The sequence below is a fragment of the Cynoglossus semilaevis genome, chromosome 20 (assembly GCF_000523025.1).
Source record: "Cynoglossus semilaevis isolate Cse_v1.0 chromosome 20, Cse_v1.0, whole genome shotgun sequence".
Classification (NCBI taxonomy): Eukaryota; Metazoa; Chordata; class Actinopteri; order Pleuronectiformes; family Cynoglossidae; genus Cynoglossus; species Cynoglossus semilaevis.
The window spans coordinates 2,126,404-2,143,222 of record NC_024326.1 but is presented as its reverse complement, the minus strand read 5'-3'; the positions used below and the strand labels follow the sequence as shown (position 1 = coordinate 2,143,222).

Genomic DNA, 16,819 nt, shown 5'->3' with positions numbered 1-16,819 from the left:
ATTTGTTAGTGACAAAGTGTAGTGGTCCAGCTGTACAGCAGGATATACTGTATATAATATTTAATAGGAGATGTATTTAGTATATATTTAGTATAAATTACACACACACACACACACACACACACACACACACACACACACACACACACACACACACACACACACACACACACACACACACACACACACACACACACACACACACATATATATATGTATATATATATATATATATTATTTTTTTGTTTGTTTTTTACCGTAATGTGTTGTGTGATTGCAGTGACTCACATTGATACGACCAAAGTCAACATCCCAGTTTGCTCCAGCCCTGGAGGGAATGATTCGATGAACGATTTCAGACAGTTTTAACTGCTTGTAAATACATATGGTGACAGTATCTGACTATTGCAAGCCCCCCACAAAGATACCATACTGCCCAATCCCACACTCAGGACACCCCTCGATGACCAGTCCAGCAGGCTAAGGTAGTAGTTGTCCTGCAGTCCTGGAACATTAAGACCTTTGTTTGAACGGTTATGAAAGAAAAACCCAATTTGTTATCCCCTCGTACTGGTCAACAAACAGTTCATTTCCAGACTTTCCAACTAATGTTTGAGGGTGGATGCAAGGACTGAAAGGAAGGACCTGCGTTGCTAGGCAACGAGCTAAGGCGCTCTGTCTGGGTAGATTTAACTATAAACAGAAAAATGTACTCATTAACTTAATGTTGAAAGGGCATTTTGTTTGCTGTGTGTTTTTAAAAAGAGGGACCTAAACTTTGGTGTCATTTTATATTATTTTTATGTATTTAATGAGTTAATTTGTTTCCCTGAGGTTTTATATAAATCCCATTGCATTCTTATTCGATATATATTCTCTCCTCATTTAACAACCTTCTCGTATACAGTGTGGTCTTAGTAAACCCCACAGATTTTAAACAAGATATATGCAGGCCAGAAACATTTCATTTAACCCTCCAAACTGGAAATTCTGAGAATAATGCTATTTTTTTTCTGTTTAAGTGTGTCTGTTCAGACCACCAATAACTGTGATTTACAGATGGGACAAACCGCTAATTAACAGGATCTTATAAATTCTTTTATTAGATTTAAAAGCAATTAAACCAACAGATTCTTAAGTAAAATAAGAACCAGGAAAAATGTGCAAAGAAACAGAGACACATTCACTGACGTCAGTCATAAGTTTAAAGACTGATGTGAAATTTCCCCCAAGTTGCAGGATAGTGTACAATTTAAAATGTGTTAAACTGTTTCAATATCTTGGTTAATGTTACTTAATTTATACCAAATGCCCACATTTCTTACTATGGTCAAACTTATAGAAACCTATACAAAGTGCTAAGAAAATGTACAGTAATTTCAAGTGACTTATTGGAATTCTAAGAAAAAAAAAAGAAAACCTCAAATCCAGCAGAAGGTGCAAAAATATAATCATCAAAACTAAATATTTTAAATGGGCTGACTGATTAACATAACATACAGTTTTGCTGCAATTCTGATTCCTCATTAGCATTAGGATTGAAATGTGTGGCTCAGCTGAGTAGCTCACATGGCTCATGAAGTTCAGTTAACACAGTTAAAACACCTGGATGATTTCTTAATTGGCTGTTTGCTACAGTGTGCACTCACTACTTTTAATGCTTTATGTTTGTTATACAGTGATGTTAATGTCGGTTATCCTACAAGAAATTCACAGCACCATTTCGAGCAGAAAGGTAAAAGAAGTGGTTCTCAAAACAACACAGTAAAAAAATATATTTTATGTCTGATTAACTAAGACAGAGCTTGTGTCCCTTAAACCAAAAAAAATAAGACAGTGTTGATTATTGGAAGTCCAGGCATTGCCTTGGGTGACTGCAAAAAGCAATTCAACAGGCCAGACACCCTGATACAACTAGACATACAACTAGAGCATAACATAAAATATGTTCAAAGCAGTGAAAAACTAAAGTTATATCGTGAGACCTGTGAGGCTATTTCAATGGCTCGACAAAGAGCCAGGAGTGGATTTTGGATTCCCAGGACGCTGGTCTACAGTGAGGATGTTTCTCCAGATGTCATTTGAAGCCCGTTGCTGACCTGGAAGCGTGTTTCATCTGATATACCATACTGTTCCAGAGGATCCTGCATTGAGAAGGAGAAAGTGATGAGATAAAAAGAGAAAATAAGCACATTTCACATTAAGTGTACTCTATTGTTCCAATACAACTTGAAACTAAATTACAAAACCAACACACACAGGTGTGAGCAGGTTTACTTTTGCTCGTTCTGCTATCTGTACCATTGATTTTCTAACCCTAACCCCCCTCCTTTTAAGACATTTTATGGACTTTCATTATTCAACTCAGCCAACTCAGTTTAAAAACAATCTCTCTCGTACTACTAGAGGGCGCCATAGCACCCTCATCTATGATGAAATTAGTTTTACATTATCAGTAAATCAATAAGGTAACTTGTTCACAGTGAACGTTACTTTGATGCTCATCTTAGCAGCTGTGATTTTCAGTGCAGTCTGATGTTCTCACCTTGCCAGTGAGCCTGTGGATTTCAGTTCGATAAAATATCAGATTCTTCCTCATGAATTCATAACTGCAAGAAAAGAGAAGAAAGTGAATGTTTAATGGAATGTGACTGTCTGAGATTAAACAGACTATTCTTTTTTACCTGCGGCTGACTGTAAAATACTAATTATTTCAGGGAATTTTAGATCATTTCCAGGGGCATACAAAAATCACAATGTTTGAGGTAACTTTTGAGGACCTCTGGGCTAATTTTTAACATTATTACACCATTCATGCTACTGTACCTGGCTTTGATGATGGAGTCCATCCACTCTCTGCATTGTTCCTCTGAGTCACACTCAAATAAATACTTCCGCTCTGCTTCGTCCAGAAATGCTAACAAGGAGGATAGAGGAACACTCCGGTCAAAGATGTAATTACACATTTACACTGAAAATATTACTCATGATGAAGGTTTACATTCATACCTTTATAATGCATCTATTTGCTTTCCTCTAGTCTTACTTGTGTTTTTCATGATTGTTCCTGTTTAACTTTTGATGCAGTGTGGTCACTTTAGAGTTGTTGTAAATGACATAAATACATGTTGATTGACAGACTATTTGATTATGTTGTCTGACCTTTCTGGCGACATTATTATTTATTAAAATTAAGAGTTCGTTTTTGTTGTGAAAATGTCAAAGAATGCCTAAAGGATGGAAGTCACTCACTGATGGAGAAGCTCTGACGGTCCTCCCTGTCTACTCGACACTGCTCCAGCAGCAAAGCTCCCATCGGCTGAAGACAGATAGTGACTTTAGTCAGATACAAAATTGACATCTGTTATCACTGAATCGTATAGCATTGTTGTTATATCTCACCTCCTCCTCATCGGTCCGGAAGTAGAAGAGGAAGTTGACGACCAGCTTCACCAGCCTCCTCTTAATAACTATTTAAGAACAGAAGCAGGGATTAGACTAAAAATCAGTAAGTAGACGTTTGACAATGCATGCCCTGCAACTGCAAAAGTGTTTTTTGAATAAAAATCAGTAAGTAGACGTTTGACAAAGCATGCCCTGCAACTGCAAAAGTGTTGAGGGTGTGTGTGAAAGTGAAAGTACGTGAAACGTTCAGATACGAGTCTGGGCATTTACCACTCACCGTCTCCTTTCTTGTGCCCCTTCATGCCCAGTTCAGCTGCCATCTCTGACGGCTGGCGGCTCAGAAAGACCAGCTCCTTCTCGTTAAAACGCATCACGGTCACTGACGCAGGAAACTGTCTGTAGCTACAGCCGAGCCGTTACCGGTACATAGCAGCTGGGTAACCTGAGAGGCGATGAACGGGGATAAACAACAGTCCGACTACACTATTTCAGCACTAATGGCTTATTTTTCTGTTGATCTCGAACGATAACGGAAGTTCGTTCATGACTGCAGTCAAACAAACAAGGTAGTGGCGAACCCAACCTTCATGTTACACACCAGACACACGAACATCACGGTTTCCACTGACACGCCTCAGGATTAACAGCACAGCGACTGTCGAGGGACAAAATACAAGAAAAGGGCGAACAGAAAAATCCCGAGTGTTCTCGAGTAAAATTGTTCAAAACGAAACGAAACGAAGTTTGAAACCACACAAACACTATTTTGGGAAACCATTACCTTATCATTAATAGTAAACGATGAAGGAATAAGGATCCTCACTAATAATTCATATATTAATTTATAAGACGAATGTGAAATGTATTAAAAAGCAATTCTGGGACATCATAACCAACAACACCAACAATTTAATAGCAGTAATAACTTTTATTTTTTTCATCTTTGTAAAATAAGTTTTTAATAGAAAAAACATTATGCATTCGTTGTGATTAATACTACAAAATAAATTTCAACACACCAAGTATCATTGAAATATTTGTATTTATTTATATCATATTATTATACTGTATTATAACTACTCGGTAAATCTCTTCCCGTCCAACAGGGAGCGGTAATGCGCCAGCCAGGCAGGCAGGCTTAATCCACCATAGAAGAAGTAGATGTTTGGACTTGCGCGGTACGGAATTACTCCAGCGTTTTTCGAACGTCGTGGACTTGGTGAGTGTTTTTGATCAACAATACCTTTAAACTCGACGCACTTCTCTTATTGTTATACATTGTCGATAGTTAGTTATTTACCACACCAGCTTGATTCGCACAAATACGTTAGTCTTTTAGTTTGAACCTGTTTGTTACCACCACGAGTTCTTAGCCGTAACATTGTTAGCTTAGCATTGGCTAAATAGTCACCGGTACATTGTTTCCAGGGTATGTCGTGCTTCTGCATTTTAGTAACACAAATCAAACATAATTCTGATTGATATTTCATTAATATGATGTGTATATATGCACACAGGTGTTTTGGAACTACAAACTGCAACTCAAAATATACAGTTTGACCGACAGTGACTTTAATGTAATTATAAACACTGCAAAACTGCAGACAAGTAAACACAATGGTGGTCATTGTTTTTATATAGGTTTTACATTTTTAATAAGATATGTGAAAGATTTATTTTCAGCTATCATATAATCATGAATAATAATGACATGGTAGTTATTACAATGACAATAAAGGCTATTCTATTCTTATGTTCCTCGTTCAAAATGTTTGTTTTATTATTTTTCTAGATAACTAGGAAGGATCTGGTCCAAGTAACCGTCCAGTTTTTTGCTGGACACTTAGGTGTTATTGTCAGCTAATCTGACACTCTACAAAGATGGATTTCCAACATCGAGCTGGAGGGAAGACGGGGAGCGGTGGAGTGGCGTCTTCATCCGAGAGTAACCGTGACAGACGGGAACGGTTGCGTCAACTGGCCCTGGAGACTATTGACATCAACAAAGATCCATATTTTATGAAGAATCACTTAGGATCATACGAGTGCAAGCTTTGTCTGACACTTCATAACAATGAGGTAATGAATGAGAAAATACATTTAAATTATCCAAGCTTAGTTTTGTATTTGTTATACAAGATTATAACATGTACCACCTTTTTATATTACAGGGCAGTTACTTGGCCCACACCCAAGGAAAGAAACATCAAACCAACTTGTAAGTCTGTGTCTTATTTTCATCCTTTGGTTTAACAAACCCAAAAGGATTTTAATTGTTACAAGTCTATTATAAAACTATAGTCCAATGGGAAATGTATTTATGTTAAAAGTTTTGCTTGCACTCATTCTTTGTGATGCCCACCAACCCAAAATTGAGGTAACCATTTGATTGTACCTTCCAGAGCACGGAGAGCAGCCAAAGAAGCAAAAGAAGCTCCTGCTCAACCAGCACCAGCTAAGGTCAAAGTTGAAGTGAAAAAGTTTGTCAAAATTGGTCGGCCAGGATACAAAGGTACGGTAGATATTTAAAAAAATATGATTGTAGTGTCTGTACGTAGTTTGTGAGTTGTTTTTTTAATGAGTTTTTTCTTTGTTGTTTAGTTACCAAACAGAGAGATCCAGAGACCGGACAACAGTCTTTACTTTTCCAGGTATCCTTGTCTGGCAAAAATCGCCAAGTAAAAATGTTGACTCTAAGTCAACATTAGTCGTAACTAATTTGTGTCACACACAGATGAATGCAACACTTGTCTTTCTGTGTTATTTTTATTTATATACCATGTAATGGTCTCTATTGGATTCTTATTTATAAACCAGTTAAAAAAACTATCCTCTTTGTCCAAAAGATCGATTACCCGGAGGTTGCTGAAGGAATTGGACCAAGGCACCGTTTTATGTCTGCTTATGAGCAGCGCATTGAGCCACCTGACCGTCGCTGGCAGTATCTGCTGCTTGCTGCAGAGCCATATGAAACTATTGCCTTCAAGGTAAATGGAACTTTTTCACTCGTTCCCACTTTATATTTTTATATATATATATATATATATATGTGTGTGTGTGTGTATATTTTTTTTTTTTTCAGGTACCCAGTAGAGAAATAGACAAGGCAGAAAACCGCTTCTGGACCCACTGGAATAAAGACACAAAACAGGTAGTGAAAAGTTATTAGCTGCTGGCACAAATTGTATTTTTATTCTTAAAAATGTGCCTGTGAACAGCTCACTCACTCTCTTCATTCCTGACAGTTTTTCCTGCAGTTTCATTTTAAAATGGAGAAACCTCTAGCCCCATCTACTGGTCCACCACCTAATGCAGGTGTGAAGCGACCTCCACCTCTCATTGCTGGACCTCGCTCAAATGACAATATTCCTCCTCCACCGGGAGGGATGAGTGTTCCTCCTCTTCCTCCCGGTGCCCCACAGATGCCCATGCCCCCTATGCCAATGAGGCCACCGCCTCCTGAAGGTCTGTCAATGTCCCGCTGATCTGTTTTCAGTGTGTCATGATTGCTTTCTCTAACAGTTTAGACCCAAACTCGTCCGTTGTATTTTTTATATTTTGCTTTCACATTTGATTTATTGTCTCCTCTGGTCGTCATTCAAAATGCACAGGAAGAATTTTGTACATCTGGTTTAAAAAATTGTCCGAGGCAAACTGTAAACTGCAAACATGGACTCCACACTGTTGTTATTCATGTTGGTATTCTGATCTTTTAGGAGTCTTTTGTAATTAAATTCTGTGGAAAAAACCCATTTGCATCTTGACTTTGTGGGTTTTAGTTGTACACATACAATTTATTGACAGATCTTTGGTTGGTGGAACAATTATCACAAATGCTAAGCGCTGAGGGCAGATGTTGTGTATCACAAGCTTAATAACATGAAAACATTTGTTTTTCTTAATGTATTTTTTTATATAAGTGAAATCGCTGTCTAAAAATTAGAGTGAGATTATTCTCCAGTGTTTTAGAAAATCCTAAGTCTCTTTGTTTTCCTCCACAATTTTCTTCTTTTTCTGACCAATTTTCCCATTGCATTCATCTTCAACTCTTTCACCATCTCCTTTTTTGATGTCTTGGTTATTTTCTCTTTCTTTCTTGTCTTTGTTTTCTTCACCTGTGCCCTTCCTTTCCCTTCTGTCCTTGAATTTCTCATCCCGTTCCTTTAAGAGTTCTTTGTCTAGCAGTGGCTTGTTTCGAAGGCCGCTGGACCTACGTCCTGTTGCTCTTTTCTTTGATTTGCGTGTCTTGCCCTCGTCCTCATCATTAAGATCAGGCAGCCACCAAAACATGACTTCCCACAGAGATGTCTCTGGCTATGGGATCAGAAAAGATGTGGGTCCAACAATGAGGAGTTGATGAAAAATGAAAACCATTTTATCCCTGACTGTTCTGTATGTGAATTGTTTTTCTAACAAAGTATGGAATTTCCAAAGCTAGTTTACCTCAGGAGCTCCTCTGTGTCGTATTGAGCTTGTTTTTCTCAGCATCAGCTCCATTTCTTCCCGCTCCTCAACCGTCACACGGCCACGCAGTGTTTCTGTTTTAGGGATGTTGAGATAAAGAATGTTGACTCATTTTAACCACTACATTAACTGGTGACTGCAGGTTTACCTACCGTGAAGCCTCTGAAAACCTGAGGTGATCACGAGTAACGTGATGGCCACAAATAGACATCGGTTCAGGGTGACATTTTCCCACGGTACTTCAACCTGGGTCAGGTTTTGGGTTGATGAGGGTTTATGCAAAGATGCTTACAGAAAGGAAGTTAAAAACAAACTGTTTTTATTTAAATCATATTACAAAGACATTTCTTTAAATATGAAAACAGAATGAACATCTTTTTTGTCTCACTCATTTTGGGGAGGCTCTGTTCTGGGTTCCTGGTAAAACTCTTTGTCTCTGCTCTTATTTGATGTGCAGCTGGAGCCAGTTCCTGTAGAAAACAACACACAGTAGCTTTGATCAAATGTTATGATTATTATCACACCAATTTTCTCGTTTTCAAACTAACCTCTCGGAATTTTCGTGTGGCATACATTTCTGAAACACACAGATGAAAAATGAAGTGTTATAAAACAAAATGTACAATAACTGTGATCTAAGCAGCCTTTTCAGCACTTGTCAGTGTTGTGTAGAGCAGTGAGACCGTCTGTATATCCATCCCACACAGCTGAGGTGCATTATCACTGTGCTGCTCTGACCAGGAGTCATATTTCAGTGGCTCTCTGTGCTGATGTCTCCAAGTATTTATAGAGTTGCACAATATAAGTATCACAAGGTTGGAGTCTGTTTTATTGTACAATAGACATTACTGATTCTGTCTGTGTCTGCGAATGTCTGTCTGTGTGTCGCCACCTGGTCTGCGAATCTGTCGAAGAGGCTTGAGTAGATGAGGAGGATCTGTCCTCCGTGGCCCCAACTCCTCCTCAAATGTCTCATAGCTGTCTTCCATCCTTTTCCTGGGAGAATTTGAGACAATAAACAGGGAGAGAAGGCAGTTTTAAGATGATTAAGCAAAGTTGGGCACAGCTGCGGTTAAGTCTTTTGATGTGAAATATTTGATGTCTACTTCAAAGATTTATACAGTGCTGTCGGCATTGTTTGTGTTTTGTAAGTGGTGGATCGAGACCCAAAAGTGGTTCACTTGGCTAAATTTACTGGGTCATGGTCATAAATGATTTGATTACCACCAGCAGGAGTCACAGCACGACATGGAGGCACTGTGTATTGCTGTATTTTGCTGAAATAGTCCTTGATTTATTTAAATCAAGTTTGGATCTTGTTCACATAAATCAAACTAAACAAGAAACGAAATACTTTGGATTTAGTAATAATTTATGGATACCATGTTTTCCCACATATGGATGGTAAGGCACATGGTAATAGAGTGGTTAGTGTAGTTGCCTTACAGCAGAAGGTACAAGAACATGACCAGTTCTGGTAACTGATAATATAATATTATTTTAATCTTGAAAAGGAGTAAGCAGCAGAGGATGAATGAATGAATGTCAGCAATAGTTAAGACAGGAGTTTTCACCATATGTTGTTAAAACTGACATTGCACCCCTTTAAGAAAACCTCTGATTTATACCAGAGAAAACACTGAGTCACATACTATTCAAGCATTTCTCAAGTGATTAGATAAATCTGCGGCAGCTTCTTGAACTTCATTTACAGATTAATGCAGGGAGGCCCTCGTGTTGTTTGACATTTCTAAACGAACACTGGCTTTAAGCTGCTATAAATAGATGAAGCAATGTCACTAGTGAGAGAAGAATACAAACACTGCATTCAAATACACAAAAATGATGACATCATTTCTGTGATGCTAACCTGCTTATGGCTACGACCCACTGAACTGAAACGAAACCTTTTGACCCTTATATGAATGTTGACCTACCTGCTTGAACATTGAGGTTCCCCAAGGCGGCTTCAGGGATCCTTTGTCACAGAGTCTGTTGTTCCTCTGCTGTGATGGCAGCAGAGTCATGCTCTCAACTGTCTGACTGCCAAGCACAGGTGCTGGAGAGTGAAAAAACAAAAAGCAGCACATGTCAGTCAGTGGTGTTGACTGAGTCAGAGCTGACATTACTACTGAGCTAACAGCTGTCACATCACACTGGATGGCAGGTTGGATTAAGATGTGATAAACTGCAGACCTGGTTGGAAAAATAATTTTCCTTTTTAGGCACAGAGGGAGCAGCATAGGGGTTCTGATACACAATGGTGGCACAAATCATATTTAAGTTTTCAATATATATAAATTAAGTAAAAACAACCAACAACATCCAAGAGTCAAACATTTAATATATACATTGTTTATCCTTTAAATGCTGTTACTTTTCTACTTATATTTTTCTGAATATACGGTATGTGTTGCAGTTAACCAGCAGAGGGCGCGCCTTAACTTCAAACTGGAGCATTATTAGTTCCATATAGGAGCTCCATGCGTGGGCTGTCACACTGATAATCAGATTGAAATGACGTAATGACACATTTAATATTATGAGATGACCATTAAATGGACTCCTTCAGCCTGGTACCTTCAACATACACAACATTTCATCGGTTACATACATTACATTTGGGTCCTGAGCCCTGGTTCTGTTGGACCCATACATGGTCTGATAATTTACCATCCAAATTTCCAAAAGACAGGCAATGTGGCTTTGAATAAAAACCAAAAACCTTTTATGCTAATTTAACATCTATTTCAGACAAAAACCAGAGGTGAGCCCATTTTTAACAAAGACTAAGCCACTCAGGTCCAGACAGTGTTAGAGGAAAATTACTCGCTGAAGGGCTAAAGAAACCTGCTTTCATTTGTTTCATTCAGTCTGTGTCCCACTTTGAGGTCACGATCCTTCATTTAAAATATAGTGGCTCAGAGCACATTTCCTCAATATCTACAGTACAGCCTTCACTGACTGAGGCAGGCAGGGAAAGTGATGCTGTGTGTTATGTGTGATGACTGGCTGCTGTCAGGCTGGATGCTGGATGGATGGAGGCGGCCTTTATGTGGGCAGGAAACTTTAATGTTGATGACTCACAAACTTTGCTTTGATTCTGCCCCTAATTCCAGCTGAGTCACACAACTCTTTATAACCCTGCATTAATAAACTCCTTTACTCTGCAAGAACGCTGACTAGAAGGCAGCATGGTGCTGGTTATGGTACATCATATATTCCTTTTTGACGTCACATTAAAAAACTGATGGCACAGCCGTTTGTTTCTTCGATACTTTATAGTCAACACTTTTAAAGTCCTAAAATTCTTCAAGCGCTTATTCATGAAACATTCTCCGCTTTCTAATTCCTCAAACAGAGAGGTGCTTTTATACACGAAAACAACTTTATTAGCCAAACAACATTAGGATTTATTAGTAGCTTCCGTAATTTAATTATATAAGAATGTGTGTGCAACGAAACTAACTTAATAATGAAACCTTCATCAAAAAGCACTCCTCATCCTGTAAAAATAGAACAGCTGAAGTTTATAAAAACAACCTGCTGTAACATCTCATCAGTCAAAGTGTAAGAGCTTTACTAGGAGCTTTATAACAACAAAGTTACAACAACAACAACAAAAACACTATTAGCATTCGTTAGTGACATAAACCAGCTATTTCATAATTTAACAGCCATAATCTCTCCTTGTAAACAGTGTTAAAATTGTGAAATTATTTTTTTAAGATTTATTGTCTATTCTACCTTGACTCAATTAACTAACTATTCTGTTTTCATCATCTTTAGAGTATTCCCAGGACAATCAGTCGTTGTGTTAAAGGTTGGCGTCTTTGACTTTTTGTGGAGTGTGTGGCTAAAACTGGTCGGAGTGGATTACATCCGTCTTCATTCCTTCCTGTTCCAAGGTCTCAGCCAACCATCTAAGTGTCTTGGTGTGACACCGTCTGTTTCTTCTTGGCTCAGTGCAGACTTCCTCTCAGTCAGTTTGTTTACCAATGGATCTTCTCTCAAAGACATAGGAACACACCGACTGCTGTAAGAAAGTAATTAAGAAAAAAAAGGATGGAAAAAAGGAAGAAAAGTGTCTCGTCCCTTCACCTCCATTCAGGATCTTCACGCTCGTCATCGCTGTCCTTTGCCGTCATTATCTGTCATAAATGTTTCAGAAGATGAACATCCATTTTGAAGGTGTTCTACTTTCTTGTGTCAAAAAGAAACCCTTTTACTGTGGAGCCAAAGTCTTTAAGAATGTTTGAAGGTCAACACGGGGCCCGTGCGGACCCACTGTGTCCAATAAGTGAGCAAACACTGCTTCCGGATATCTGTGTTCCAAATTCAGACACAGGAGTTTTCAAGCTCAGCGAGGGCTTTTGTCCCCTTTTGCCCTCATATAATGGGAACTGTACTCTGAGGACACGGTGACTTCCACCAAGTGAGAGACTTTATATTGCATATTTTATACTGTGTATAATAAGAAGTGAATTTTAATGGCTTTTTAATACCACACAGTTTTGCTCTGATTTCAATTTATTCTGGCACTTTATACTTTATTAATTCTGTTGCACTGTGCCATTAAAAATGAATACATGAAATTACTGAGGTTGTTATAGACAAAACAAACTGCCAGTCTCAGAGTAAATAAGTGGAACAGCACCAAAAAAAAAAAGTGCTCATTTTTCAGACAGCCTCGGAGGAGCTTCCTGCCTTCCAGCACAGATATCTGTCTGTGAAATAAACATCCACTGCATCCACTGATGCACTCAGAGAGTAAAACCCGCATTTGAAGAGTAATGACACTGGCTCCTCAAGGATTCCCTCGTACGTCTCAGCCCCGTGTGCTGTTCACGTTTAATCTTCAACCAAAGCCTTCACTTTCTCTGGGAGTCACTGTGGGACTCTGTGTGTTTCTGTGCTGCTGCTCTTCAGGCAGCGCTCTCCACCTTTGATCTGTTAGACACCGCAGCGTGTAGCTGATCGGATGGTGAGCACAAGTTCTGTCAAGTTCACTGGGGAGAACCCCCTTTAATCTGGACCATGGCTTCAGGCAGATCATGTTCCAGCAATTTGATAATCAGCCCTTCACATTTCCATCGCAGGAAGTGTAGGCTCAGAGAAGCCTGTCTCTGAACGGAACAAGAGACCCTGACCAGGAGTGCTGAGGTGGTCATGAAAATATCAAAATGGTTGCTGGTTCACATTCAGCTTTGAAAAGATGGCCTTTAGTAGTGGAGGTAACATTTCTGCTGTGCATGTTGGTTTTCAGGACTACTCAGATTTGCAGTACTTCTGAGGTTAACTGGATACTCTTAAGCTCTACCCTACTCACAGGCCAACAACAACAAACAAAACCAAAATGTATGTGTTATAACAGCGCAGCACATACTCTGCTAATACTACAAATTCTGCCAATATATTGAAACTATATACTGGCGGGCCAGCTCTAGTACACATTTGATATGATCTCCCGGGCCAGATTTGGCCCCCGGGCCTCAGTTTGAGGAGATTTGAAGATGCAGTTAGAACGTGAGATAAGATATCTCTGTGTGCCTTGACGTGGATACATGCTGAAGTAGTACACCTTGTGATATTCTCAGGTCTTGAAACTGTCTTCTGAAAAGTACTTCATGGGATTTTTTGGGGAAAAGGTTCCTTAAATAACAAAGTTCATATTCCATGTAGTCTGGGTCGTAGCTGCAGTTCAGTGTGCTCTTTTAGCATATGCAAATAGATTTGGGGTCTTCCCCTGTGATGTGAAATGTCAGGTGTCAACTCGTCACAGTGGCGTTATCTCCACCTACTGTTAAGGAGTGTGAACAGGCCACTCTTGGCCTGTGACCAGATTTTAAACAATCAAAATGCCGTCTACTGTCTTTGCCTTACACGTGCATCCTTGTTTTTTAACTTTGCATTCTGAAAGTGTGAATTATTTCCTGTGGACATTAGGGAGCTGCTGTCAGACAGTAATATGTTGTAGACTCCTGGCACTTCCAGGAGTTTTCAAATGGCTTTTTACCAATTATCCAGCTTTGGCAGTAGAGGCGGAGACTGTACTCCATCTGTCTGGTTGGGCTATGATGAAAATTCAAACATCCGAGCCTTGTTTTTCTGGTTGAAAGCTGCACCACACTGGGTCACACACTGATATTTCAACCAAATATCCTGAAGTCTAACGTCTTTATTACAAGGCGAGCTCAGTCAGGGGTTCGGGAGAAAATGATAGAACTGGAAAAAAAAATCAGTGTAGAGTAATTGGATTTAGATATTGGATTTTCTTAAACATCTATGGATATCCAGTTAGACTTGCCTGATTGTGGATATGAACTTCATCATCTCGCTGCTACAGAGCCGGCTGTAATTGAACTTTGATGCAGAGGTATTCAGCCGGTACTGTTCTTGTTCCATTGTGCTACTACTCATCCTTCCTTCTTATCTTTCCGTTTAACGTCGCCTCCAAGCGATTAACCTTTCAAATTGTCTCACTGTTTTTTCTTAAATATTCCTCTCACTTGGGAGGTACCAACGATAGGCTCTTTTCCTAGAAATTAATCGCTTCACTTTCAGAGGTGCCTTAATATGTTCAGGTGCTTCCTCCCCATCTCTGTCTCTCTGTCTGTGGCCACTTTACGTCTGCAGGCCACTTTATTGATGGAGTAATTTGCCCTGAGATTGTACTGCAGTCTCCCGGGTGCTATGTGTATTAATTACCATCTATTCATCTGAGGCTGTTCAGCCTTTCGACGTACTGCAGATCAGCAGTTCCAGGCCGGTGCTTCACAGCGTCCGTCGTCGCCTTAATGCTCTGACCGTGGCGCGCGTGTCGGCAGGACGAGGAAGATTTATTGCACTTCAGCACTGACCGCTCCATCGGCGTCTGGAAATTGAGGCCACACGTTCACACATTTATGTACGGTATGCAGAGTTTTCATCTTGAGATGCCTCCTCATCGCCACTCCCCTGAAGTCAAGCACTTTCATGCATGTTACTGGAGCAGGCCAGTGATCAATATCTCATCCCAGTGTCCTGGAGTCATTACAGCCGGTGCTCATGCTAATGAATTTCAGATAAATCGTTCGATTTTGCACAATAAGAATCAGGCGAGGAGAGCGGTGGTGATTTAGGGTTGTGGGAGTGGATGGTGTGTGTAGACATGGAAACCATGGAGTGTAGATGAGACAAAGGCAGATGGGACTCAGACCTGTGGGTGTTCATTATCTTATTAGTGAGGCTATTTCAGGTTCATGAACATGGAGGAGTTATTTACCCATGATTCTTTCTCTGCCGTATTCTGAGCCCAGGAAGCAGAGATATTGATATACACAGGTGTTAAAATGAACAATCACTATTAGATCTTCCTGTATTTAAAAATAAACCCAACACTAAAACACATTCTCAGTGGTTACTAACCTGCTAACCCACTGCACACCAGTTGAACATCTAAGACAAAACACAGACATTTCATCAGGAATTTCTCTCTACATTATTATTATTATTATAAAGGATTATTTTCATTCTTATTATTTTTCATCCTTCTTTTGCATTTATATAAAAATACAGTGGTTCCTCGGTTTACGATGTCCTCGACCTACGGCGTTTCGTAGTTACATTGCCAAATGTTTTGTTTTTGTTCTGTTGAAGTCTAACAAAGGAGCAGAACAGGAGTCTCTCTAATGCACAATCAGACAGTTTCTATTGATAGAATTTCACTTGCATGTATTGTTTGCGCCGTCATAACTGCTCTGTGTGTTCTTTTTGTTTCCTCCCACAGTGAAGTGCTTTAGAAATCTCTAAAAATTAACAAAAACATTCAAAAGGAAAAGGAAAAGAAACAGACAGTCACCTCTGTGATGGCTTTTCAAAACCTTGCTGACCGAATTCAAAGGTAGCATTTTTTTCTTTCTCTCTCTGAGACGGTTTGACCTCTGTGCACCTTCAAAGCCTCGCTCCCTCGGCTGTTTGTATGTGAGCAGCCTTTCTGCTGGGCTCCGCTTGTCAACTGATTGTAGATAATTACAGCTATTTGACTGCAGCTTTCACAGCCGGTGATTTCTGTAGGCACTTACAGAGGACGAACACGCCGAGTGGGGGCCCTTAACTACCCCCGGAGATACCCAGACACAATGTAAGAGTGAGAAGGAGGGGATTCAAATTGTGACTCCGACTGGAGGTGGTGTTTACAGATACAGATTTACACTCATAAACTCCTGCATCCTTACAACAGAAGTCGTAGGCGAAGAAAAAAAAAGATAATATATTTGTACCCATGAGTTGCAGCATTTAAATCCAATGGCTAAAAATAGCCTCATTTGCATGATTGCATTGTTGTTATGTTATATGGTGAGGTGGAATTCGTCCAACGGCAGCCAGCGGCGATTTCAAGATCTTTGTCTGGTGATTTTCTCTGGATACTGACCCTCTGTCTCGCACGTAATGAGCCTAATCCTTCTTTGAAGGAATGCAATTGTTCTTGAGCTGTCATACATTAGCTACATGCCTCTCAGCTCAGTGCTATATCCAGAACAGTAGGAATGAGTCAGACTCTTTATGATGACAGCTTCCCCCATCTCTCTCTCTGTCTCCCTCTCTTCTTCTCACTGTCTGTCTGACACTTTTTTCCTCCTTCACTCCTTTTGTCTCTGCTTGTCGTCCCCTGCGCCCTCCATCTGTCCCACCTACACCTTACATAAGGAGCTTTGTCTTTAGTGGCACTGGAGAATTAAGGACCCATCGCTCAACAGGACCTCCAGACCTCTGTCTGTCACTGGGCTTGTTGGAGAACCCCGACAGCTGCCCACCTGACCACAGGCCTGAGCAGATGATAGCTAAAGGAAGATAATAACAAAGAAAGGAGACACGCTGGCTTTCATCCAGACCGACGACAGACTGTCTTATATAAGAATATTTGGTATTTTCATCAACTAAGAACTTACTGAATGAAATTGAACACATT

General features: G+C 39.8%; 3 protein-coding genes across 4 annotated transcripts; 1 reads left to right on the top strand and 2 right to left on the bottom strand.

Moving 5' to 3' along the window:
- Positions 1-1,076: 1,076 nt before the first annotated feature.
- Positions 1,077-4,073, bottom strand: plekhj1 (pleckstrin homology domain containing, family J member 1). The gene is made up of 6 exons (XM_008333809.3): positions 3,683-4,073; positions 3,403-3,470; positions 3,253-3,319; positions 2,827-2,917; positions 2,546-2,609; positions 1,077-2,144 (listed from the first exon to the last, which is right to left on the bottom strand). The coding sequence occupies exons 1-6, from the start codon at positions 3,774-3,776 to the stop codon at positions 2,052-2,054; spliced, it is 477 nt and encodes a 158-aa protein (XP_008332031.1). The 5' UTR covers positions 3,777-4,073; the 3' UTR covers positions 1,077-2,051.
- Positions 4,074-4,469: 396 nt separating this feature from the next.
- sf3a2 (splicing factor 3a, subunit 2) lies at positions 4,470-7,154 on the top strand. The gene is made up of 8 exons (XM_008333807.3): positions 4,470-4,624; positions 5,198-5,484; positions 5,577-5,623; positions 5,808-5,917; positions 6,007-6,056; positions 6,252-6,392; positions 6,488-6,556; positions 6,651-7,154. Exons 2-8 carry the CDS (start codon positions 5,287-5,289, stop codon positions 6,888-6,890), a joined length of 855 nt encoding a protein of 284 aa, XP_008332029.1. The 5' UTR covers positions 4,470-4,624; positions 5,198-5,286; the 3' UTR covers positions 6,891-7,154.
- LOC103395946 (uncharacterized) lies at positions 6,908-15,386 on the bottom strand. Of its 2 annotated transcripts, XM_008333808.2 has the most exons (7): positions 9,807-15,385; positions 8,762-8,865; positions 8,418-8,446; positions 8,258-8,339; positions 8,022-8,156; positions 7,849-7,943; positions 6,908-7,719 (listed from the first exon to the last, which is right to left on the bottom strand). In XM_008333808.2, the coding sequence occupies exons 2-7, from the start codon at positions 8,856-8,858 to the stop codon at positions 7,381-7,383; spliced, it is 777 nt and encodes a 258-aa protein (XP_008332030.1). In that variant the 5' UTR covers positions 8,859-8,865; positions 9,807-15,385; the 3' UTR covers positions 6,908-7,380. The 2 variants fall into 2 exon arrangements, with proteins under 2 accessions (XP_008332030.1, XP_024922079.1); XM_025066311.1 differs by having other exon boundaries at positions 8,762-15,386.
- Between the last annotated feature and the right edge of the window lie 1,433 nt (positions 15,387-16,819).